At 42.9% G+C, this 26,834-nt stretch overlaps 1 protein-coding gene across 1 annotated transcript in view; it reads right to left on the bottom strand.

The window, feature by feature from the left end:
* LARP4 (La ribonucleoprotein 4) overlaps nt 1–20,753 on the bottom strand; it is a 37,025-nt gene extending 16,272 nt beyond the window's left edge. The window contains exons 1-8 of the mRNA XM_053375101.1: nt 20,650–20,753; nt 10,490–10,637; nt 7,738–7,890; nt 4,958–5,033; nt 3,695–3,831; nt 2,862–2,965; nt 1,749–1,859; nt 893–946 (exon numbers count right to left, since the gene is read on the bottom strand). Coding sequence (XP_053231076.1) covers nt 893–946; nt 1,749–1,859; nt 2,862–2,965; nt 3,695–3,831; nt 4,958–5,033; nt 7,738–7,890; nt 10,490–10,637; nt 20,650–20,685 — 819 coding nt within the window. The 5' untranslated portion in view covers nt 20,686–20,753. The remainder of the gene's footprint in view (nt 1–892; nt 947–1,748; nt 1,860–2,861; nt 2,966–3,694; nt 3,832–4,957; nt 5,034–7,737; nt 7,891–10,489; nt 10,638–20,649) is intronic.
* Nucleotides 20,754–26,834: the final 6,081 nt, after the last annotated feature.

Below are 26,834 nucleotides of genomic sequence, written 5' to 3'. Positions count from 1 at the left end.
AGATCTGCTTAGTAGGTATGCTAGCAAGAGCAAGCAGTTCCACTAATGCTGGAATGAGGAGCATGATTGACCAGGATTAGCATGATTCACCAGAAGGTGGGATTGTGCACCTGTCAAAATGCTCTTTGCAGCTTTGCAAAGCACCGCTTGAAGCAGACTCTCCCTCACATCAAGGATGTGCTACCCTCTCGTCTCCCACTTTCATGGTGTGCTTTGGCCATAGTTTAATGTTGTTCGGTTCGGTTGGCACTATGAATAAGACTAAAAAGTGCCTCAAAACCATGTCCGCAATGCAATCCTGATTAGACTTAACTGTAGTCAACTCCAGTAATGCTAACCATGCTTGTAACCAGGGGTGAGGAACCTCTGTTCAAGCCATAACCACTTGCCCTACACCTGACCATCATATACAATGGCATGTATGCGGCAAGTAGTTGTGACTTGGCCCAAAGTGGGCTGCAGGCACAGACAATCAAAGGTGCCTGCAAAGCCTTCTGCAAGACACTTTGAAGGCCTGGCTATCAGCTGATCGAAGCCCTGACAAAGTGCAGCACACAGCTCTCTGCAAGCAGTGACAATCAGCTGACTGTTGTCCCCTGAAGAGAGCCTACAAAAAAACAACAAGCAGCTGGGATCAGCTGCACTAGGAAGTTCCCCATCAGTCCCATCCCAATGTTAAAAGTTGGCCCTCTTGGTTGTGGGAGGCGGGGGAGTGGAGACGAGAGAAAGATCCCGCTGGTTTCTGACACTTGCTTTAAACCATGATTAAAATAAATCAATTTGGAGAGAAACATTACACCTACGCCAAACTGGTATTAAAACCACAGTGCTGAACCAATCATTTAAATACTGAAATGTAACTTAAGATCCGAGAATACTTGAGGCAACTTACCATTATTGGCTTGCCCTGAAAGGTTTTAACTTCTTCCCGTAAATATTTAAATGCCTGTACAGATACAAAAACATTCACTGAGAGACTCGCTTTGATAGAATTACACTTCAGAGATTGGAAAGCTTATGGAACTATCTGCATAAATACAAACTGGACTAAAAAGAAAGAAAAACAATCTGGCTCCTTTTACGGAGGTTACTTTAGGAACAGTTAAGAGCTTTGCCACATAAAGTGTTAAATTAAAGCTGGGGTGGCCGGTCTGGTGGCAGTCCTCCAAATCTTTGCCTCTCAGTCCTCCAAACCTTTGCCTCTAGCCTTCAGAACTCTTCCCATACAATCTTCACTAGCCTGTGTGCTTTTGCCAGGCTGGAATATGTCCTAGACCTCCTGATAATGCCTCTTATTTGTGTTGATGAAGGACAGAGTGTGAGAGTGTGTCTAGAAACCAGCCTACTCTACAATGGTTGCATTTGATTTGTTGCTCCGCCCTCCTTTGCTGCCACTCACCATTGCCAAGTGGCCTCAATAAAGTTGCCTGGAAGGTAATGTGCCTCTTGAGCTGAAAGGGTTTCCTACCCATATCAAAGCAGCAAATACACCCCTGGATCAGCTGGGATATGCCCATTCTGCTATGCCACCCACACCCCTCAGGTAACGGAGGCAACGTTAATCAGTTGTGTGTTCTTAGCTGCCTTCAGTCTTTTAAAATTGTCTCCCCACTTCTCAACTTCTGGCTGCGTTTACATGATTGCTTTGAGATACATAGGTTTATAACTGTCTTGGCTGCCCTCACCCGCCAGGAGAGGACAGAATATAATAGCGGTGTAAAATGCTGGCCACCACATGATTTTCTTACCTGCTGTGCATCAGTGTCTGACTGGAATGTAACGTACCAGTTGTTATTGTGAGCAAATTCACAACTTATCACTTTGGGGCAGCTTTCATTTTTAAATAGTGCCTTTACCTCCTGGAGGGGGAAAAAAAGACTATTTCAGTAAATTACAATTGCTGTATAGGTTTTTGTGACATATTATCAACTGGGGCATTGTCCCATCTATGACAAAAGTCAAAGAGAGTGAATTAATATATATGCAGTACTATGTTTATCATCTTTATTTTTAAATATTCTGAATTCCTACTGGAGTACAAAATGCTTAAGTTCAGTGAAGCACTGTTACCTACATTAGCAATGACCTGTACTCTGCTTACATAAATGTGGAACAGTGCATTTAGCAATCGCAATAAGAAACATTACTTTACTTCAACTTCCAAACAAGATTGCTAACAATCTGTAAAGCCACCATGTGATCTCCTAAGTCAAATAGGCTTCCTGCAAAACAAAGCAACCTTGTTCCAAAACAAATATCCATATCCACAGCTATTGTGAACTAATATTTCACAACTAAAAAATTAACCTCTCAATTTTTTAAAATGCAATTGTTAAGGTGCATTTAGTATAAGTATGGCAAATGCTACTCAGTTATGCTTTACAAAAACGGAAATGATCGCTACCAAATATTCCAAATCTCCCTGATAGCCTGGAGGAAGTTATTGTGATTAACCAAGAATAACGCCTTAGAGAGTACTGCCTTACTACAACGCACATCATTCTAAGTTCTCTATGGGAAAAGAAAAGCTTTCTGCAGGATTGACGTCTTAAAATATCTTTAATCCTGAGAGGTGATTGGCTGCTGTGGGTGGAACTCAACGTTGTGCTATGGAGATCTTTCCATCAGGACAAGCATTTCTGTTTGCCCAACAGAATAATCTCCTCACACACTCCTCACATCTCACAGAATGAATTTGAAGGTGGTGCAAGGAGAGGAGAGGGGGAAATCTCATTGTGCTACCATCTGCAAGTGCACCAAGCCAGCTGAATCCGGTCCTTTCTATCCAGATGAGTTTCCCTGCAGAATGGTACTTTTTTTCCAACTTGTTATATCAATGGAATGCTTGAATGTTTTCTTACCTCTACAGGTGTTGTTTCAGGAATCTCGCGGAGAATAATAATGCATCGTTTGTGGTTTGGCCTAACTTTTTCTCCTCGTTCATCCACTTGGACTATAGGAGTAGCTGAATTTAAAAAGAAGTAGTAGCTAAAGAATAGCTTTTAAACTGCCAGAAACAGATACAACACAACAAGACCCTAAGAACGACATACATGAACCCTTTTGCCCAATTTTCAACTTAAATCCTGAAATGGGTAACTCAATTCACTTAATTCTCAGTGCCCACAACCTCTGCTCATTCTCATGTTGATCTGTCCCCTTTTTGGTAAAGAAGTTTCAACCAGAGGAAGCAGAAACCAAAGTAGGAATTACTCCAGAAAAACCCACTGCAACAAATCTATGGGCAACATCCAGTGACATTCTCACTTCCATGATGCACTTATGCCACAGGACTTGCAATTTTCCTTCACCTCTCACCAGCCTCCATAACATGAAAATTTGCTCAAGGCCCTTCAGACCTCTGAGGAGAGAAAGGTTAACATGAGAATGAGCCCCACTGCAGAAGGAGACACTCACTGAAGCTACATTGAACCTCACCCTGGGGCATGAAAGGGGAAGGTAATTATTTCCCTTCAGTTTCACATAGCTCAAACATAATAGGTTTATGTACAGGAAGGGCACCAAAGCAGTCCCAAATCAAACAGTGCAGGTTCACTTTAAGGGAGTGGACGGCAGTTAAAAACAGCAACAAGTGCCTTCGGTGCAGACATATGTTTCTCAGATACAGAAATGCACCTATTTATCCAGGGGTAAAGGCATCTAAAAATACAGCTACGAAAAGAGTTTGACATACATCTTAGTACTTCCACAATTAGATCCATATTAGTTGTCAGTTTCTTAATTCCTTCCATGTTGGCGATTGTCCATATTGGAATAAATTGATCACTGTCCATTTGAGACATCAAGTAAAGATCCTTGGATAGATTCTCACTAGAAATAAATAAATAAGCATCTTTGTAAAATTATACCCAGAAATCAGGGTGGCTTATAGGGGCAGTTTTATCAAACACTTCAAAACAGTAAGAAAAAATATAAACTTTTAAAGATACAATGTTTTTGTGTAGGACTATACTGTACACATTCATGTAACAGAGATATACCAAGATCACAGGATGGAATCATACACATCATGAAAGCAGCAACATAACATCCTTTTACCAATTTGTTCTAAATATTGATACAGTATTACCAATACGTGTTGCCTATTACTACAAAGAAACACCTGGCTTACGGTTTTGGCCTGGTTAGTGAATGCTGAACTGTCAGGAGCAGCTACCTACTGATCTATAGACATTTATATCCAACCTACTTCACCTTTGGGCAATTCACAGTATCAATAAAAAATACAAAACAACAGTAAGTTGCATCCAGCAAAGATGTCCTGTTACTGCAAGGATGTCCAACTCCTCACTGGACTTCCTCTCTCCTCTGCCCCTGGACCTTCCCACGCAACCCCTCAAAATCTGTTCCAAGGTTTCGCCAACCTTCTGGAGCATATCTTGGGAGAGCAGGGGGCACATGGAGAGAGAAGGAAAGATGCAGGTTCATTGCACAGACAGAGGTCCTTGCTCTAGTGGGAGCACTTTGTTGGATGCAACCCTGAAGTAATAGAAAACTAGACGAGCACAAAAACTAGCGAAAAAACTATCAGGGAGCAATATAAAATTGCTACTAAAACAGCACTAAAACCCAAAGGAGAAAGGAAAACATTTCAACAAGCAAACAAAAACTTTAAAAAGTGACTTGCATTTCTTTTTTACAATAAGAATTTCAGAATCTTGACTGGGTCAGGAGGCACAATGCCAACCTCGTTCTGTCACAATAGCATTGTGCCAAATATTAACAGGAGGATTCAAGAGGAAATGTGCTTCTTTTTTTTAATTGACCACTTGCATAAGAGTCCTTAAAGCAAAGGTAAACTGCCCTCCAGTTACTGTTAGACTCCATGCTGGCTGGAGCCAAAGGAAGTTGCACTCCCACAAACAAATGGAGTACACCATGGCAAGAGCCAATATCTAGCCCTAGTTACATTTACCAATACATTAGAGTTCAATACCGTGAGAAACAGAACTCCAATTGTTTCTTCAAACATTCTTTCAAGTCTTCCGGAGAAATGACGGGGCTGCCTTCATCTGAAAAAAATGTATTCGAGAGTGAATTACTAATATTTTTTCTTTTTTAAAAAACAAACAAAACACCCAACGTACAGAGGGGGGGGGGGCAGAAGTGCAGGTTTAAGAACTGCCATCCTTCTTATCTGATATACGATACAAGTTTTGCTTTAAGGTATTGGCTCTATTATATCTTGTTACTGAGTCTAGAAATGTACAGTATTCTTGTATATACTTTTCATTGTATATATGTGTCAGGGGACTGCCATCGGAACAGGGGAGGGAGGCAGGGGGCCGTTTGGGATACAGAGAGCCTGCTAAGCTTCTGAGGAGCAGTTCCTCTTCCAGCGAGGAGAAAAGCCACACCTCCAATGGAGAAGAGAGGGAAGGGACCAGCCAGGGTGGGAAAGGGCTCGAAGATGCTAAGAGCCCCAGTGCCTCACCTAGCCAGGCTGGCTAGGAGGAACGCATGCCACTTCCGTCGCCCAGCTTGCGCAGAGGGTTGAAACGCAAAGAGGGGAGGCAGAGATTTGGGGTGTCAAAGTTCTTATGTTGGGGGAAAAGCCAGAAGAGGCCACGCCTGGATTCTGCAAGTGACTAAGACAGACATGAAACTTGTGTATCTGCACTGTAAATAATTTGCACAATAAAACCTGTAAAAGACAGGTCGGAGTCCTGCCTGGTTACTCACGAGCTACCACCACACAGCATCTGACAATATGTTTTTACCATTATGTTGCACATAGCTCTAGGTCAGAAGTGATAAACTGGCAGATCATTATCTTCCCAACCTCCTGTGTGGCAGGCCACCCACTGAATAACTAAGAATTAGGTGAAATCAAATGTGTGGACCAAGGTACAGCCCACAAAGCACCCAATGTCATGACCTGCCCCACACCTGACGCCGTATGATTGCAGCTGGGCATGGCTTGGCCAAATGGGAGGCTGGAGGTACCCCAGCACTGCAACAGGAACTTTTAGTAGAACAAAATATAAATTTACTGTTAATAAGTGGTTTTATTACGATGATCTAGCATGTGGGAAAATCCATTCTGATATTTCTGCTCTAAACAGAGATTCCTGGATTGCTTTATTAATGGCACAATCAGTTTATAACTCCTCCGCACCTCAGCAAGCAGAAACATTTCAAAGCTTATACTGGACTTATGAAGTCAGGCCTTCTAACCCACAAAAGATTTTACTATTTCACCTACCCTAAACATGTCCAATTAAGTCACTTGTGACACAACCAAAGAAACAGGGATGATGAGTGCGAAAACAGCCGCTTTCTGGTTTAGAAAAAATTCACTGCCTGATCGACTGGGCACCATGGTTTAAAAGCTGGCATAAAATTAAGAGTTTCTTTTCATTTCAAGTTAACATGAATATTGTAACTGAGGAAAGGTAGCTATTAGTAGCCTCACAACAGAGACATGTTAGAGGGCTAGGGTTAATCTGAGTCCAACTGTGAGTTCAAACTGATTCTGGTCTCAGCTCATTCAGCTTTTAAATGATATAAAGGAGACTGCCTTGGTATAAGACCATTATGACACAAAGGAAGGTGCAAAGCATACAGTAATTTGTGGCACATCTTTACCCTGAAGAAGTTGAGAAAACATCCAACTATTTTACTATGAGGGTGAAAACTGCCATCTTGGGATTTGATAAGTCAATTTTCTCTTTTGGGTAGTTTCAAAGATGCAGAACTCCCATCTTTTCCCTCATCCCAGTCTGTGAAAACAAACAGTGCCCTGAATATATGCATGATGCCTGCTCCTTGTTATTACAAGTTACATACAGCACAGACATCTCATGGGAAGGAAAAGCATACATGGAGCATCAGTTCCTTCCCAGTCAGAATTTAATGTCCTGAGACCTAATCCCCACCCCCACCCCCACTTGAAATATTACACACTGCCAGGTACACAAAGGAAAGTTCATGGCCACATCTGAGGGAAGGAACTGGTTTATATGTGCTTCATTCAAAATGCAGTGTCATTTATGGTAGCAAATTTTACTGCAGTGTGACTATATTGCCTAAGGACAATATATTGCCTAAGGTCCCCGGGGGGGGGGACCATCTTCATAAGGGTTTACTATGTAAAAAAAATACTAGTGTCAGCTGTGTATGTCTATAAACACGATCTTTCAAATTCAATCCAAGGAGAGGAGTCAATACTTTCTGAAGACACCAGGCAAGTCTACAAGGTCACTGACAAAGACAATAACATTGCATGACACTCTTAGAAAGATTGTTTTATTTTCCCCTGAAACAGTACATCACCTGTTGCTTCCCTTCCAGGCTCTCTGAAGCTTTTTCCTAAGTGCCACTGTCAGTAGTTCTTTGATCTCACTCTCAGAATATACCCCACTGTACTACCTCCAAACGTTGTCTTCCAAGCTGCTCTTTCACAACCCCACTGGAAGTTTTAAAAGTCATACAAAACCTGAGGGTTCTATAAATTCAAGGGATTGTCAGACCATCCTGCATCATTAACGACAAGCATGTGTGTGCATTGTGTGGAAGGAAACAAATAAACCATGTCACTATTCTAAATCTGAGTTTTGCTGATAATCCCCATGCAGAACACACGAATGGACTTTACCACAGAATATATGTAATGGATATTGCTGATGCAAAGGGTAAAACATAAAATTTGAACATCCAGAAAAACAGGGAGGTACCTATATTTAGGGGTTCTTGCAAATTAGACTGGACGCTTACCAGAAACATCATAGAGTTGGTATCCAAGTTCTTCATGTGTCAAGACCATTCCATTAGCCGCGGATTCCTCAACACCTGAGCTGTTTGATGTTTCACAAGATGAATACATTGTGTCATACCGCTTAGCACCATCATCTGCAACCTCAGCATTACCTGGCACAAGTACAAAAGCCACAAATGGGAAAAAGCTCAGGTTGCAAGCAATGAAAATGCATTTCCTTCCATTCTTATTGTATCCCACTTTTTTAGACATTTCCTTCACAAAGGAGCTTACAAACGTCAACAAAAACCAACTCCTGGCAACCATCAATGTTACCTTTACAAACAATGTAGTTTTATACACCTGTACACACAAACAGTGAGTATGCTGGGCCTTTTATATATTATTTGCGCCCTTTATCCAGTTTCAGTCAACTTTGGATTAATGGAGAAGGCTGAATTTAGAAGTCCCTCCCCCCCCACACACAAATACTAATCGTGGATTCAAAGTACATTATTTAATAAGTAAAAGGTAAAGGTAAAGGTACCCCTGAACGTTAGGTCCAGTTGCGGACGACTCTGGGGTTGCGCGCTCATCTCGCTCTATAGGCTGAGGGAGCCAGCGTTCATCAGCAGACAGCTTCCGGGTAATGTGGCCAGCGTGACTAAGCCGCTTCTGGCGAACCAGAGCAGCGCATGGAAACACCGTTTACCTTCCTGCCCTCTACTTGCACTTTGACATGCTTTCGAACTGCTAGGTGGGCAGGAGCTGGGACAGAACAACGGGAGCTCACCCCGTCACGGAGATTCGAACCGCTGACCTTCTGATCGGCAAGTCCTAGGCTCTGTGGTTTAGACCACAGCACCACCTGCATCCCTTATTTAATAAGCATTACATGCTTATTTTATATATAAGAACAGCTTTGAACTGCTGCTGAGGTTACAAAACATACTGTACTTAAGTAACTGGTCGAGTTCTTATCTAAGAAGTGATCACAACTGCCAATAGTCAAGATTAAAATAACCAGGTTTAATATTCAACATGTTTCTGGGAAAGCAGAAAACTGTGTGTGAAACATGCTCATGTGTGTTACAGTGATGAGAAAATTTTCTAGGTGACATTTTTTATTTCCTAAGTTTCCTAAGATTTCCTAGTAACAATGAATGGATGACACCTGCAAATAAATATCAAGCTTTTACTAAGAGAGCTGTTTATAAGGGCAACCCAGGGGAAAATACCAGCATTCCCTTCAAATGGCTTTCTTTCTAAACGCCCAAGTTCTTGACAGGTTTAAGCAGCAATGTGGGAATTCAGGAAAGGGAGGAAGAAAAGACAAGCACATGGGGTGAGGAATATTAAGGGGAAAGACTGGTTTGTGTGTTGGAGCTGTATGTGCCCCCTCATGCAGCACACGAAAAAAGGAAAAATTTGGAATAGAAAGTCTGGCAAATACAGATTTTGAAGCTGCTAAAGCAAACTCCATAAAGACACCAGTTTTCCCTACCCACCTTCTCTGGTCTATCTGAACTACCTTTCCTAACAAAATGAATTCCTTAGCAGATCTTGTTTGCTCCAGAACCCACTGCATTAGCAGGAAACTGAAACCTGAAACAATTGTTCATTGAAGTATGAGTTTAACAGAACAATCAAGCAAAACAAGGTTAACAGCAACCTTGCTTCTCCCTTGAAAACACCAACTACTTGCAGCAGAGAATCTCCCATAGGTAGAATTTATTCTAGTAATTCTACATTTCCCTAAACTTCAAATATGCAAGGGATGATGGGCTACATTTCACACTTCTCGCCACCAAGAACTAGAGGCCACACAACTAGAGGCATTGTGACATTACATGTAGACTGCACATGCTTAAAAATCCTAGGAATGTCTACTTACATTTCAAAAAATCTATTTCCACTAGAAATATGTGGGAAAGCACTAAAAGTGGCTGGTGCCATAAGAATTCAGAACCAAGTGAGCCAACTTTACTTCTTAAATGCAAATAATTTTCAAGCTGTGCATAATCCTAAATATCACAATTCTGCCTAGGTTTTCACCATTCTTAAATTGTGTAGGCATTATTTTGCCAATGTGTTTACCACGCACATGATCTAAGGAATAACTCAAATCAGCTTGGGTTGTATATGGCCCTCAGCTTTCAAACTTTTTGTTCACAGGGTCACATGTTCACTAAAGTTCAGAAATGATGAAAAAAGCTCAAGGAAAAGGTGAGAAAAGAAAACAAAGGGAACAGAAAAAGGCAAAGTGAGAAAGAGATTCATTTCTGTACATTTAGCAAATTGCTTCCCTCTTAGCGCGATACTTGGGTCATCATTGGGCCTTTGTAACTTTTTAGAAACATTCCCATTCAGGAGTACTAACCATGTGAACATCTTCAATACACTTCCTCACAAATTCACATATATTTCTATCTAAGCCAGGGCTGGAGAACCCATGGCTCTCCAGATGCCAGTTCCATCATCCCTAACCACTAGTCATGCTGGCTGGGGCTGATGGGAGTTAAAGTCAAACAACATCTGGAGAGCCACATGTTCCCCACTCCTAATCCAAGCAAACCAGCTGCCTCTTCTGAAGCTGAAGTAATGTCTTCTGTTACAGACAACCAGCACCCAGAAGCAGCTACTGTGCTTTCAAGGACAAAAGCACTGGTTGCTTCTTACTGCTGGATTTAGAGTCACACTATAACCACAATCCTAGCTAAGCAAGGGATTAAGCCATTGTTCATATTTAGAAGTATGGTCTTGACATCTTACCCTCTGTACTATTTCCCGGCACAGCTGCTGTTTCTTGCCATGATTGCTCAGTGCCGTTAGTTGCTGGTGCAGCTTCCGAGTTTCCTTGCATGCTTTCCTGCCATACTTTTGCATTAGGATTTAAGCTGGCACCTTTCGATGTTACCTGCTGAGAAAACAGAAGATGTGTATTAGCAAATAGCAAGACTTAAAAGGTCAGGAATATTTCTTCTGTTAAGCTTTGGAGATCCATCTCCCATTTAAAAAGAAGTGGGCTGCGGCCGTATTACAAACTAGTTAAGACTAGTGTGAAAACTCAGTGGGGCAGATAATGGAGTAATTAGGGGATATAAATTTCCCACAATTTCTAAGCAATTCCATGGGGTGAAGGAACCCAGCGTAACAGTATGGCTTTCTTAGATTCTTGTAAACCGCTGTGAAAATATGCAGGCACCATTCTCCCTGCCCCACAGTCCCTTGGTAAGCAATTTTTATTTCCTACTACCACCGCAATAACTTCTTTGAGTCTGCATGCTGGTATTTACTGCAGTTTGCACCCCCCCCCAAAAAACACACCACTATATGAGGTTTTAGGTTTGATAAATACATTCCTTAGTGAGGGCCAAAACCATGTTCCATTCTGCAAAAGGTACCATTAGAATGAAATGTTTCCTGCAGTTTGGACACACTTGTCTTTTGGGAACCCCTCCCTATAAGGCTAGACCACTGCTAGGCTCTTAAAGCAAGGGTGGGGAACCTCCAGCCAGATTTGGCCTGGCACAGAACCCAATGTGGCCCCCAATACCATTTTTCGCAAACCCCACACACATACCTCATGTATGTAAGATGTGGGGCAGAGAGAGATGCTGCTAGATCAGCTGTACAACCCAGCTCCCCATGGAAACTCAATTGCACAGCTAATCCCTGCGGAAAGCAAGGTTGAAATTATCACCTATCACCGTGGGCAATGAGTTCACTCCTGCCTGACCAAAACCCCATGGGGAACTTGGTTGCACAATCAATCCCTGCAGAAGGCAGCTTTGCAAGCCCAATGCTCAGAGCTTTGTTAAGTGCAGGGCTGGCAAAGCCCCTTGCATTGCAGTTCCCAAGCACCTGATAAACAGCTGGCTGTCAAGAACTTCCAAAGTGCTGTGCAACGGACTTTTTACATCAGTCATCAGACATCATAATGCTCCAGCAAGGGAAGAATCAGAAGTCCACCTTAAGCTCCAATTGTTCATTTGAAGCTCTACCCTTACTCGCCCCATACCTGACACCTGGTAGGTGGGTGTGACTTATCCAAAATGGCCTGGTGGGTCAGGTTTGGCCCCTGGGCAGGAGGTGCCACACCCTTGATTTGGAGAGCTGGAAACCACAGGAGGGGAGAGCGCTCTTGTGCTCAAATCCTGCTCGTTGGGTTTCCCACAGGCAACTGTTCAGCCACTGTGAGAAAAGGATGCTGAACTAGATGGGCCATTGGCCTGATCGAGCAGGCTCTTCTCATTTTCTTAGTAGGTGCCAAATTTGATAAGAACTATGCAGTCTCCCATGGAGTAATTCATGCTATGGATAATTATATTTTCATTGTTTTAACAGCACCTCATTGCAAACACCAACATTCAAAATATGTATCTAACATCAGTGTAACCTGCAGACAGTTTTTCAATAATGCACCCTCTCTATCAATAAGTTTAAATAACTATGAAGTCCAAGAACCCTCAAGTCAGAAACCAAAAATATTATGAGGAGCTTCCAGGTATTCAGTTGTCTGCATGTTTCAAGGGATCAGGCTGGCTTATAACCACACCTTGTCTCATTGGCAATTTGACTTTTCCCCCAGCTTCAAGAACCTGCTCTCTGGAAGATGGGCTCTCCTGAACAACAGAAATATAATCTGCAGCAACACACAGGAAGATACGGCTCTTTATTAAGACAGTATAATGATACTGAACAAGCACTGACCATCTTGCCACAGAGAAGCACAGGCCAGAGAATAAGGAAGTTGAATTCCAGAGTCTAGCCTTCTGGAGTCTCTCTAGCATCAAGGAGTGGCTTTAGTACCATACCCTGTCCATAGAACAGAAAAAAAACAGGGCATAAGGAAGCATTATGGATTGCCACATATATAATTTTGCCCCCACCAAGATCACAATACAACTAAACATCAGTATAGCTTTGTGAACTAAACACCTATGTCTCCCAAAATAGGAACTGGCTTCACCTCCTCTGATCGTGTTCGAAAGGCTTAGAACAGAGACATGGGTAAAACAGTGAGTGACTGAGAGGATTCTTTCTCAAGAGTAAGGTACACTACAACATAGATCATTTTTAAATAACAAGTCATAATATTCAGTTTGAATCCAGTCTCAATCAGTTCCGCCTCCCCCCAATGTATCCAGTGTCATACAACTGCATAGTCATGGCAAAACTGTTCTAGTTCACTAGCAGAAGTGAATACTTGTGACAGTACAGAAATGCAAGGTTAAAACAAAAGCCTCAACCAGAAACTGGTACCCCATCTTCCCATTCACATTATTTTTCTTCCTTATATTTTCGACTAGATCTCTGATTCTGCACGCCATTGTCATAAATAATTTAATAGAACTATGTATAAAGGTAGGCATGCCAAAGGCACAAATTCTAACATTAAAAACAAAACAAAACATAGCATATTATCAGGCTTCCCTAACCTACCACCCTCCAGATGCTGGGACTCCAAACCCCATTAGCCCAAGCCAGCATGACCAAATCAGAGACGATGGAAGTTGTTATCCAACAAGATATGGAAGACAGAAGATTAAGAAGACTGCTGTAGTTGTTCTGTTATATTAAGAAGGAATCAAAACAATATACAAGGTTTTAACAACTTTACAAGATACACTTAAAAAGTCTTAAAACCTTGCCTTCCTCCCTTCCCATCCCTGGGGAAAGCTGAAATAAGAGTTTTCTGATTACCATTATAGTATATAATAAATAACACCTCAGCCAGAGCTGAACCTATTCCTGCTCCCATAACAGCCAATGATATATAGCAGGGACAGGGATCTGCACAATGTGATTATCACATCACATGCATCCCTTACTAAACATTATGGTTAAGGAAAGAGGCATAGAACTGGGTCTGCTTTTGAGCAGGACTCATCCACTTCTACCCTGAGAAATCAGTGGAGATAGGAGTGAATCTGTAGATAAATTTTGAGAAAATACGGGACCCAACAAAAACTACTCTTTTGTCCAAGAATTGCAACTGGATTGCTTTCTTCATGCAGGTGAAAAGTTCCAATAAGGTTATAGCTTCTAGAGTAGCCTTGAAGTTAGGTTGTGGTTATTAACTATTGGAGATGGAGATGAGTTACCTCAAGCTCTCCCTCGTACCTCTTTTTAAAGTTTCCACCTCTCCACAATTATAGATGCCTGAAGTATTGCGAGAATTAACTTTCACACAAAAGGTGTGTGAGAGAGAGGGCAAGAATAACACACAAACAATATTCAGTTTACAATGGAAAAGGGCTCGTAAAACACATCCTCCTGCAGCTGATAAGATTTGTGATTTTTTGCTTTTCTTATTACATTTTCTTTCACCTGTTCCGAGCACTCCAAGTTTGCATCAGCTTTTTAAGTGTAAAGGTAAAGGGACCCCTGATCATTAGGTCCAGTCGTGGCCGACTCTGGGGTTGCGGCGCTCATCTTGCTTTATTGGCCAAGAGAGCCGGCATACAGCTTCCAGGTCATGTGGCCAGCATGATTAAGCCGCTTCTGGTGAACCAGAGCAGCGCACGGAAACGCCATTTACCTTCCCACCGGAGCGGTACCTATTTATCTACTTGCACTTTGACATGCTTTCGAACTGCTAGGTTGGCAGGAGCAGGGACCGAGCAACGGGAGCTCACCCCCGTTGCGGGGATTCGAACCGCCAACCTTCTGATCGGCTAGGCTCAGTGGTTTAACCCACAGCGTACTTAGCTCCAAATCAGGATTCGCCCAGGAACTAACTTTGATCAGCAAAAGGGGGGGGGAGCAAGGACAAAGGTCTTTAAAAAAGCTTTAGTTCTGAATGTTTTGCATATTCTTTGTATCAGTTTCTATACATATAATGTGAAATGTGTTCTCTGAGAATAGTGCTGAAGAAAAAAATGCTAAGCCACTAGAGGCTGAACGCTTCAAGTCCTGTAGTGATTGCTGGTTGGTCATTACATACATACTTATTCTTTCACTATCATGAAATATAAATTCCTTCAACAAGCACTGCAATATAGCTATTAAAAAAGGAAAATCTTATTTTAAAAGGTGAGATTACATTGCACATAATGCACAAGCTTCCCAGTGAAACAAGCAAGACTACACAATTTTTTTAATGACTGGCAACCTTTTCACATACCTGCGAAGTTATTCTAGAGATCCTCCCAAACTTCTTATAACTGGAATGACAATCTAATAATGGTGCCTTTCGAGGGCTTGCAAAGCCATTTGCAGGCCAATTAAAGTAGTTCCTAAGCACCGATAATCCTCAGAGAGCAAATTCAAACTACAGTTTGGAGGAATGAAGTCTTGCTGCACCAACTTCCTGCTTCCGTTAAATGTCTAAATTTCATACATGAGGACTTAGCTCAGGCTGAAATCCAGTACATGTTACCAGTATGTTACCGCTTATTTCTACTGCTTGTTGCCAAAGCATGATTGAGCAAAAACAGGAAAAGCAAACAGCAAAATCTACATGTGCCAGTGTCGAACAGTGTTGAAGTTACAAAACTTGTTACACAAGGATGTCATTCAGTAAATACTTTTCAGTAACAGCTCTGCAGCAGCTTCTTGGTTTACAATGCTTAACAAATTTCAATAATTTCCTCCTCCTTTGCATCACTGCAGGTGGTTGGACTACAAGAACCTCCCAACTCTACAATTCTATGACTAAACCATATACAAATGCAACTTTCCCCATGCCCTTTAGGTATATTAGCATTGTAACAGCTGGACATGAAATATTGTTTTGTGAAGTAACCAGATCTAGCCTTGCTACATGGAATACAAGATTAGCATCCATGCACCAGACCACAAGGCTTAGCAGGCTTGTGTCCTGCCTAGTCACGGCCCAGGTTTCAGAGATCGCCTCAGCCACACACACAGAGCCCTGGACTCAGCAGAGGAGTTCTGGGGGAAGCAGAGGTCAGCTTCTGCGATCCGCTTTCTGCATGCTTTTCTCTGGTTCCAACCCAGAGCGTTTAGTAACAAATATACTAAACACCTGCAATCCACAGTCCATCCCTGAACAGATCATCATTAGAGTTCTGCCAAACAAGATCAAGATGGGCAGCACTAAAGTAACACTGGCAAAATGAAGCTCTTGCACTAGTTGTTACCTACCATTCCCCACCCATCCACACCCACTTTGCGTTCTGCACATGCCTGACTTAACTTTGCAATGCAGTTAATATTCAAAAGGGTGCCATATAAAATCAATATCAAGACTGCATACCGTGCACTTCTTTCACTGTCTGATGTGTCATGCAGTTTCCACTAAAAATTCAAACCATCACACATTTCTATGTTGGTATCACTCATTCACCAGTCTCTAATATTTTTGGCTTTAGAACTATGATAACAGGAACAAAGTAGTATTGTTGCTTTGATTTTTTACCTTTGTTCAGCATAGGTTTATTATTTCTCCAACAAATAAGTTACTCAATAGTCATTTTACTGTACTTAAAGGTTAGCTATACCATAGCACCACTTTTGAGTATTTCAACATATACTTTACTAAACTCATCCAAGAAAAGGAGATGCATTATTATGTATATAATGAGAATCTGTTATTCAACACTCCTAATTTATAATGAATCAGATTAGGAGATACAAAATATAAACATGAGAAAGCAACCAATATGGTAGCAGTGGGGGCCCAGCCGGGTACACTTGTCCCAGGCCTCAGGGGGCTGGGGACTGGGGTGGGGTAGGGGGCGTTGTTTAAGTTTATAACTTTATTATAACAAGACTCCTGCCCAGGGCCTCAGACAAGCTCTGCATGGAAGGGTCTTCAATATCAAAAACTGCTAATTGACAGTCCATGGGCCAAATCCAATTTATCACTAGCCCAGTGGAAGTATTGAAGTGGGGAATGATTTTGCTTCCCAGTCTTAGCTAACACTTTAAAGCAAGGAGTGGTGGTAACAGCTGCACTTTTTTCAGCCACATTCATGCCAACTGAGCTAGTATGCATTATACAGACAAAGCAGTAGAAGGGGAAACACGCATGCAGTTGCTAAGCAACTATGGAAGCATTCCCCATCACTTCCAGGTTAAGAGGAAGCATCAAGAGATGCTTGTATGGTTGCCAAACGACCACACAGAATCCCCTCTCAGCCTCTTTCCCCAATGAAGCTTACCTAGTTTGAAAGTTGCACAGCTGCCAGAGGCAGAGAAGAAAAAGAGATAGTGACCTCTTAGCACTGTGTTCAGCACTAAATTGACTTCCCAGTTCAATCTCCATGTTATAACAAGATGCCAAAACTTTACAACATAAGTAAATAAAATTGCAGCCATCTTTAAACCAACATGGGCAATTCATTGGATTTGAGGTGTCATTATAGAGGCTAAGGTACTGATAAAGAAAAAAATTAAGATTAGCTGAATAAGAAAAATCAGGAATATCAAAAGAAATTCAAAGCTTGCATTCTTGAATGATCCACTGCAATTAAGTATTATTTGCAAGCAAGTATGTTTAAAATTGCATGCCCTCCTAGAACTCTTTTACTTAACCATGAACACTATGGTCATTAGCCAATCAGGAATTGGAAACATCCACTTCACAGACCAACCTTTGCCCACAAGGTCAAATTTGGCCCAGAAGGCCATTTTCCCAAGCCTACTTCCACCTCTCAGTCAGCTGCTGGTGGGTGGTATCAGCTGATGGTCAGGGTTCAATTCTGCATTGGCTGCACACATCAATTCCCCTGCTGAGAATTGGCATACACAGCCAAAGCAGCAGGATTTAATCCACAATCATCAACTGAGGAAGGGAGATTAAATCCTGCTCAGGTCCCAGCATGGAGCAGGACTGAAGACTCTGCTCATCAGTTGCTGAGCAGACTACAATTCAGTTGGGTGCTGCTTCACCAACACATTCCCTGCAGGAAAAATGCTGTTAAAGCAGAACCCCTCCCCCTAACATCCCACAGGGCAACCTTGAGAGGTGAGGAAGAATGCACACCTATCAAATCGCCTGACAACCTCAACACAAGTGGGTGGCTCCACCCACCTGCAAAAGTAGGCCTGTGGAGAGAGAGGAGATAAAGTTCTGGTTCACTAAATCAAAAAGGTTCCCCACCCGTGAGCTCTAAGATTTTGCACAAGGTACACAAGTTAAACAGCTATCACAAATATAGCATGTTGGTAACATGCACAGTTGTACCTTGGTTATGGAACAGCTTAGTTCCCAAACGTTTTGGCACCCAAACGCCACAAACCCAGAAGTGACTGTTCCGGTTTGCAACCTATTTTTGGAAGCCGAACGTCTAACAGGGCTTCTGCGACTTCCGATTGGCTGCAGAAGCCACACTTTGGTTTCTGAACTTTTAAGTCGAATGGACTTCCGGAACGGATTTCGGAACAGATTGTTTGACTTCCAAGGTACGACTGTACTTGAAATCAAACTCATTTGCACCAGCTCTGTTGCAAACTGATGATCAGAAATGGCTCTGATGCTAAAAGAAAACGCTTCACTGCACTAAAGGGAGCCGTCCAATTGTACTGAAGTTCAAACTACTACCCATTCCACAGTTGTGGAACAAAACAGACTAAAACAGTAAGAATGCACCACAAACATTGTTGTGAGGGCTAGGTTCATCATTATAAAGTTTTTTTTTTAAAAAAAGAAAGGCTCACCATAGGCACACATTTAGAAGAGTTTGGATTTGATATCCCACTTTATCACTACCCGAAGGAGTCTCAAAGCGGCTAACATTCTCCTTTCCCTCCCTCACCCACAACAAACACTCTGTGAGGTGAGTAGGGCTGAGAGACTTCAGAGAAGTGTGACTAGCCCAAGGTCACCCAGCAGCTGCGTGTGGAGGAGCGGAGACCCGAACCCGGTTCCCCAGATTACGAGTCTACCACTCTTAACCACTACACCACACTGGCTCTCTTTGTATGAATTACAGCACATTCCTAGGCATGTTTACTCAGATGTAAGCACTCTCAGATAAGTGTGTATAGGATTGCATCCTTAAAAGCATGCATTTTCAGTTATTTTATAAAGTGATAAGCTTGCATGCTTGGAAAAATCAATTTATTACTAACAAATGACGAGTCATTACAAACAGCCATGCCATTTTCCCAATAGAAGAAATTAAAACAGGAACAGACTCTTCCTCCTGGTCTGCTTATATCCATTTTGGTTTTGGTTTTTAAGATAGGTAAAGTATTCTAGCACTCCAGGTGTAATAAATTGCTGTGAAAGGCTACTACTGCAGCTGCTTATTTATTTCTATGGTAAGTTTTCTTAATTAGTCCCTAGCCTTCATATCATGTTTGCATCTAAATAGATGTGATTATTCCAATTATTCACACACTCCTGTGATTCCTTATGTACTTACTTACTGAGGAGTAATGCGATGACTATACATGTATAGGAATGTATTGTGAATCCATATGTTTTCTGACATTTTGCACACCTTGGAACACTAAGAGTCACAAACCCTTTTTACCTAAAGTCAATCTATATTGAATAACCTTTATGCTACTGAACAGCCACATTAGTCCACCCTTTAAGTGCTCATGAGGCCTGTTGGTGAAATAAAAAATATATATAATGTATGACTTATAAATAGGTTCTAATTACACACCTTTGTCAGAAGTCAATGGTTCTGCTGAAAACGCATTTAAGGCATTCACTCTTTCATCATGCATTATTTTAATGGGTGCCTGAGGCTGTCTTCTAATACATATTTACTTGTTAGAAAGTCCCACTGAAGAAAGTCCCACTGGATTCAAGGCATGTATAAAACTGATCTACAAGTAAGACTCCAAATAAATATTTAACACGAAAAACACTTTTATGCTTTCTTAATCTAAGTAACTGCTTATCTTATCACAAGATTGGAATTGCATTTGAAAATGTCATTCTCCATTTTGACTTTGCACTGTTTGAAAACAGCCATATGCTACATACAACTCCCATTCACAAACTTTTCCTTCTACAGTAATAGATTTACACAGTACTAGAAGATACAAAGCTATACTGTTTAGTTACAACGAGTAACAATATTATTGCAATAATCACCATGTGTTAAGTTCTTCAAATAAGAAAACCGATTAAACCCATCTCGTTAAAATCACCTTCAGATCCAGAAACTACACCTCTTCACCACTCAAAGCGTGCTGTTTATGGGCACAGTTAAGCCAGCGCCAAGTTGCTAAGTTGCAACATTTCTACAATAAGAACAATACAATCTGGAATCTACTCAAAGCATTAGCTAGGCAAGAGAAAGAGAAAGCCAGGCAGTCAGCTGATTATTTTGCACTCATGCCATGTGCCTGCGGTTGGGGGGGGGAGCTATTTGGGCGGAGGGAGTAAAAAGAAATCTTCCAGGTTTTATTTTTTTTTTAAAAAGATAGGAGGATATGTTGGTGGGGAAATAGTTCTAGTAGTATCTTCCCTCCCCGGCGCGGGCCTCAATGTGTAACCTTCACACGTGCCCGGCCATGTTCCACGCCGCAACCACCACCAGAGCAACTTTTACAAAAGGTCATTGCAGTGCCTTTCAAGGCCTCCCTTCACCCGGGCTTTCCCCAACCCCCTCCACGCGAAGCCACCAGCCACGCACGGGAAAAAAAAGCTCCCATTCACACACACGCACAAACGCGGCCGCTCCGTTTCTCAGCACAGGCCAGCTGGGCCCGGAGGCCTGCTTCGCCTTCACCCTCCCGAGCCACGCTTCCAGCTCTCGGGAGCCTTAAAAGTCACCCAACCCGCGCACGCACCGCCGCCGCCGGCCTCGAAGGCCTCCCGCTCCTTCCGACGCCTGCCCTTGGGAGCGGGGGCACACCCACAACCACCCGGCTCCCCAAGCAGCAGGGCCGCCCCTCGGGACGTCTACCCGAGCCAGCCAGCCACCCACCTCCAGCCCCATATGCACATCTTAAGCCACCGAGGCAAGAGACCACCCCACCCACCGCCGCCACATTACCCGCCCGGCAGCAGCGTGAGCTTCCTGCGCCCGCATGGAGCGCCCGGGGTCTCTGCGTGAGAGCGAGAGCGCGCACGTGCGGGGGGGGGTGTGAACGAGGGAGGAAGCGCGCGCGTACTGGGCACTTCCCCTCCTCCTCGCACCCCCCGCCCCCACCTTCCCTCAGCTCAGTTGATGATTATCCCAATGTAAAGGGAGAGGGGAGGGTCAGGCGGAGAGATTTGCTGTGTCAGTCCCAACCCCCCCCCCCACGCGAGCCGCCTCAGAGTCACGTGCCTCAACACGGGCCAACCTCCCCCTCGCCGCCGCCGCCTCGCGCGCGCCCGCTCATTCCCTCACTCACCTCCACGAAGAGCAGCATCTTCTTCCTCTCAACCTCCCAACCCCCTCCAGTCTGTGACCCTCCCGACCCCGAGGCCCCACCCCCGCCCCCCGTCGCCGGGAATATTCTTCGAGCCCCTCCCCGCCCGTCGCTCTCTCCACCGGCGACACTCCAGACTCCGCTCTAGTAGCCGCGCGAAAAGGGCACAAGCTCCGCCTCCCGCCGTCGCCTCCTCCGGCCTCTCCACCAGGGCTGAGCCCTGCCCCTTCTCCCTTCTCTTCCGGGGCAACCGCTACAAGCGCTTCCGGGCCACGAGCAGGACACTGAGGAGCCCCATAGCGATGACCCAGCCGGAAGTAATGGCGGCCGCTGGGCCGGTAGCTGCACGCGCGGCTGCGCGGCAGCCGGAGCGTACCATTCCTTGAAGCGGGGGTGGGGGGCGTTGCGGCTGCTCTTCGCAGGAACCATTCGCCGGACTTGGAGGGGGGGTGGTAACGCAGTGTTTGCGCTGCGAGAACAGGCGACCATTCCCAAGTGACGGAAACTTGCGTGTTCCTATGTGGGGGACATGGATAAAAAGAGTATTGGGAAATGATCTACAATGAATGGGGGGGGCGGGGAATGTTTAAAAGTACTTTTCTCCACCCCCGATCCCAGCCTGCGAAGAAAAACAGATTTAAAAGTACTTTCTGCCCCAAACACCAGAGTCCTTTCTGTTGGGGATAATTCAGACCAAAATTCCCAGGTGTCAGAAAAAGTTATTTATGTATGCTACAACTGCGGCCCGTGTTTTGTTAGCCCAAAAATGGAAAACAAGTGAGGTCCCAACCAAACAGGAAGGGAAACTTAAATTGACAGAATATGCACAACTTGCAGACTTAACATACAGAATAAGAGAACAAGAAGAACATACGTTTAAAGAAGATTGGAAAACGTTTATTGAATATATGGAAAATAACTCTACAGCTGAAAACTCTGGCAGCATTAAGATAAATTCAACAGTGTAAATAAGTTTTTGATGAATGCAGTAGTGGAAAACTGATTGGTATGTTTTTGTAAAATATGCAGGAATTTAAGATATGTAAAATGAACCATGGAAAGACAAGAAGGGAAGTCCTTGATAACTTAAGGACGTAAAAGGATTATTTGAAATTGTAAAGCAGAAAAATTAATAAAAAATATTTTTAAAAAGGACACATGCATTCTTTTACTTAGGCTGGGTTTATCAGCCTTAAACGCACTTCCCTCACCCCCACCCTCCGCAGCCTAAACCTTTGCGGGTTTTCTTAGACATGAGTTCCGGAGCAACAGCCCAACTAATGTGTGTCACAAAAGCACAGCAGTCTTGTGGCGGCACCTTAAAAGAGCAATCAAATGTGCTACAGCATCACTTTTCAGCCCTGTGCCATGAAAGCTCGCATCTGCAAGAAGTTCGACGGTTCTTCTGACGTGCCCCTAAAAGCCACCTCGTTTTCTGTTGGGTTGTCGCACCGCAAGCCATGCTGAGCGCTACAGGACCTGCCAATACGTATGGGACTGGGCTGCTGGTTTGCCAAGTAATCGCAGCCTTTGATGCGTTCCATGTGTCGTGTGTCTGTTGTGTAAAACATCCGGGCATCATGTGACACCTCCGTTGAAAGTGTTGCAATGGCTGCGGATTTGCTACAGAGCTAGAGTCAGGGTTTTGCTGACTGTGTTGAAAAGCCTTACATAGTTTTGGGGGCAGGGGACATGAGAACCTGCCTCTCCTCCTATAATCCATCCCAGTCACAGATTTACTGGTGGTGCCACATTCCCATGCAGCAGTGGGGTTTCTTTCTAGAAAAATAGGTGCCGGTACTCACCATGAAGTTGTTACAGTAAGTGCCGCACTTTTTAACAACAACAAAAGAGGTGCCTGTACTGAGTACCCTTGAGTATCCCCTGAAAAAGGCACTGCCTTGCAGGAAGAAGAAGAAGAAGAAGAATTATTTTATTTGTACTCCACCCATCTCACTGTGCTGCCCCAGCCACTCTGGGTGACTTCGAACAAATACAAAAGCATAATTAAACGTCAAACATTAAAAACAGGTCTGCCTTCAGATGTCTTCTAAAAGTTGTATAGTTTTTTAACTCCTTGACACCTGATGGAGAGTGTTCCACAGGGCAGGCACCACTACCGAGAAGGCCCTGTGCCTGGTAAAGCATTCTGTGACTAGAGCTCATGCCTGTAGCATAGAAGCACCAGTATTCTGGAATTCCCTTTGAAGAGAAGCAAACCTTGACATTACTACGTTGAAAACCTTTCTTTACTCCCAGGCATTACCAAATGATTCTTATTTTATCTCTGCTGGTTTAAGTTCTTGCTGGTTTTTATGTTTTTAATACTGTTTTATGAGTGGTTATGTGCAGGAGAGCATTAGTTGCTGGGACTAAGTCAAATTAAACTCACTGGGGCTACCTTCTGTGTTGACATACATAGGATTGGGTTTGTTTGGGAGGAAGGGTAGGATATGAATCATTTAAATAAATAATTGTCGTTACTCCGGAAGAAGTAGGCTTCTTATACAATAATGAATGCATTTGTCTTTAAGGTGCAATGGGGCTTTTATTTTAATGCATCAGAGGGTCTGCAGTGGAGCAAAGGGAATCTCTACCTATGAAACAGCTCTACCTATAGAAATCTGACTATGTCTGCAAATATTTTGCACTTGTGCAGATCTGCTAATCCCTGTGAAACACCTTGGACTGAGCTCAGCTTGATGTGGTTGAAGTTACCTGACTGGGCAGACATTTGAGCATTTGATGTAGTAATCACTGCAGGATTTCAGAAGCACTGCAGCTTTGAAGATCATCAACAAAGAATTGTCACCTAATTATAGAACCATCATTACAAAGCATTATTGGCAAAGCAGGAGGTGGGGTTCTTCAAGTATTAAAGCACCCAGGTAATAAGCCAAGCTCTAATTGGACTGCTCCACTTATTTTTCTGATCTTCATGCACCTATTATTTTTCGTGCGCAAAAAAATGATGTATGTTCTTGTCTTGTTCATTTCATAACAACTGAGAAGTTCAAGAAGTGGAGAAGACTGAAGTTTGCTCCTTGTTCCCAGTTCTTTACTTGATTGGCAGCTCCATGAGCTGCCTGAACTCAAGTTTTATTACTGCACTCCAAAATAAGCTTTGGGCTAAGGCCAAATAGAAGGGACATGGGTGGCACTGTGGGTTAAACCACAGAGCCTAGGACTTGCCAATCAGAAGGTTGGCAGTTCGAATCCCCACGGCGGGGTGAGCTCCTGTTGCTCGGTCCCTGCTCCTGCCAACCTAGCAGTTTGAAAGCACATCAAAGTGCAAGTAGATAAATAGGTACCACTCCGGCGGGAAGGTAAACGGCGTTTCCATGCACTGCTCTGGTTCGCCAGAAGCGGCTTAGTCATGCTGGCCACATGACCCGGAAGCTGTATGCCGGCTCCCTCAGCCAGTAAAGTGAGATGAGCACCGCAACCCCAGAGTCGGTCACGACTGGACCTAATGGTCAGGGGTCCCTTTACCTTTACCTTTTAAGGCCAAATAAGACTATTTTTTACACTTCCAATACCTTTGAGATGCGCCAACACTCTCCCCTGCCCAAAGTGTTGTTTTTGTGCAACATGTTTTAACACATGGTGATTAAGAAACTGGGCATTTCCCCAAATTGCTGTTGTGGAGGAAACATTTCAGTTGGAAATCTCATTTTGCATCTTTTGAAATTTAGTTTATTAAGTGAATAGTTACAAACTATAGGAATGAAGCACAGAGTCATCATTCATGTTCTTAACAGGTTTAACAGGAAGTTCAGGTAAAATCATAACATCACTCATGTGAGATATTATTGGATGAGGAGACCTCACTTCTTTTCCATTTACAGATGCTTATCATGTTCAGTCTTAGGCAATGTTCCAAATGTATGTATACCATGACTGGGGAGGGGATTGTGTTGCAAAGTGGTGCTTTATTTGTTTAAAAAGTAAAGTTGTGTCATGGGGAGAAAAAATAGTATTATTATGCTTGTCCCTTGGATAAACGTTGTGGTGGGTTAATTTTTCTGCAACTGCAATGAACTTTTTTTTTTTTTACACATAAGACTTTGCTTAGGTTGGCAAAAGTGTTTAATTCTGAAATTGTCAAGTAGTCTGCAACAAGCCTAAATGTTACAAATTCCCTGGAGATAATATCTGTATTAATATAATTAAAAATGACATTAACCATTTTCCTGATATTGTTGTCCCAAGACAGGGGGTTATGCAGATTTATGAATTCTAAATTAATAAGAAGCCACTCACAGAAGCAGAATTAAAAACCTAGATATAATATGTACAGATAAAGTGATTGCAAGAACACTAAGTCATCATAGCTAAGGGTGGGGGAGATGAATTATGATTAGTGGAAAAAGTGCTTCCTGCAGACCTATTTCGTTGTTCCTCCAAGGAGGAGATCCAGATCAAAGGAAGTAATAACTACCTCTCTATTCTGCCATGGGCAGATCCCCACCTGGAATTCTGTGTCCAATCCTGGGCACCACAGTTTTAGAATATTTAGGATATTGACAAGCTGGAACGACATGTACAGAATAAAGCAGTGAAAAGACGAAGGGACTTGAAACCAAGCCTTATGAGGAATGGTTGAGGTGTTTCGCCTGGGGAAGAGAAGACTAAGAGGTGATATGATACCCATCTTCAAATATCTGAAGGGCTGTCACATGGAAGATGGAGCAAGCTTGCTTTTTGCTGCTCCAGAGGGTAAGACCTAAACCAATGGATTCTAATGACAAGAAAGCAGATTCCAACTGAAGATTAGGAAGAACTTTCTGATAGTAAGAACTGTTTGACAGTGGAATGGACCAACTTGGAACATGATGGACCCTTCTTTACTGGAGATTCTTAAACAGAGGTTGGTTGTCCATTGTGGTTCCTCCTAACCCTTCGGTGCTATGATTCTATGACCCAGCTGCAATGGGAATAAGAGCACCTATCAACTTTAAACATGCTGGAAAATAGTGTAACCAGAATCAGCAGTGTGTGCTTGTCAGTTTATTCCAGTTCCCACACAAACACTTCTCCAGAACACTACCAGGAGGGAAAGATAAAACACAGAGAGAGACAGACAGACAGACAGACTTGGGGCTAGAGAAGCAGTTTTATTCTCACCTAGCTGCAACTCTCAGTAGTTTCCCAATAGTTAATTCCCCACCCCCATAATTCCTCACAAATCCCACCTTGTATGTTGCAAGTAGAATTTTTTGTGGGATCCGGTTTGCAGCCCATGCATGTCTACGCATGTTCCCAAGGCTACAGTCCTATGCATATCCGAGGGTAATCCCCATTGAACCCAGTAGAACTACTCAGCAGAGACGAATAAGATTGCACTATAAGTCTAGTATCTAGAGAACAACCCATCAAGCTTTTCTCTCTCTTATTCATGTGATTTGTTAAACCGGCGTTTGTTACCCAAGTTTCCTTTAGACGAGTCTAGGGACTGCTCTAAATAACTTTTTTTTCTTCAATTTTTTTTATTAGTTTTCCAAATTTCTAACACATAAATCCACAAACATTAAAAGAAAACATTAAAAAAAATACAAACAAACATTTATCCTAGCTGTAATAATTCCATTTTTGTTAACATTGTTAGGTGATTTCCTCGAATCCCCCTGGCTGAGTTTCCATCTAAATCATTGTAGCAGTTTTCCAAAACTGTTTTTACATAGAATTTACTTGGTTGATTAACATCTTTCTTTCTTTTCATTATAACAACATAGTATTCCACAACCTCACATATTTAAATCCTAGGCCTATCTGAAACTCGCAAGTAATTCTACTTAAGTTATCTTGACATATTTAGCTAAAC

This window comes from Podarcis raffonei, chromosome 2 (assembly GCF_027172205.1).
Source record: "Podarcis raffonei isolate rPodRaf1 chromosome 2, rPodRaf1.pri, whole genome shotgun sequence".
Lineage (NCBI taxonomy): Eukaryota > Metazoa > Chordata > Lepidosauria > Squamata > Lacertidae > Podarcis > Podarcis raffonei.
The sequence above is the reverse complement of the archived record's forward strand: the minus strand, read 5'-3'. Positions and strand labels throughout refer to the sequence as shown.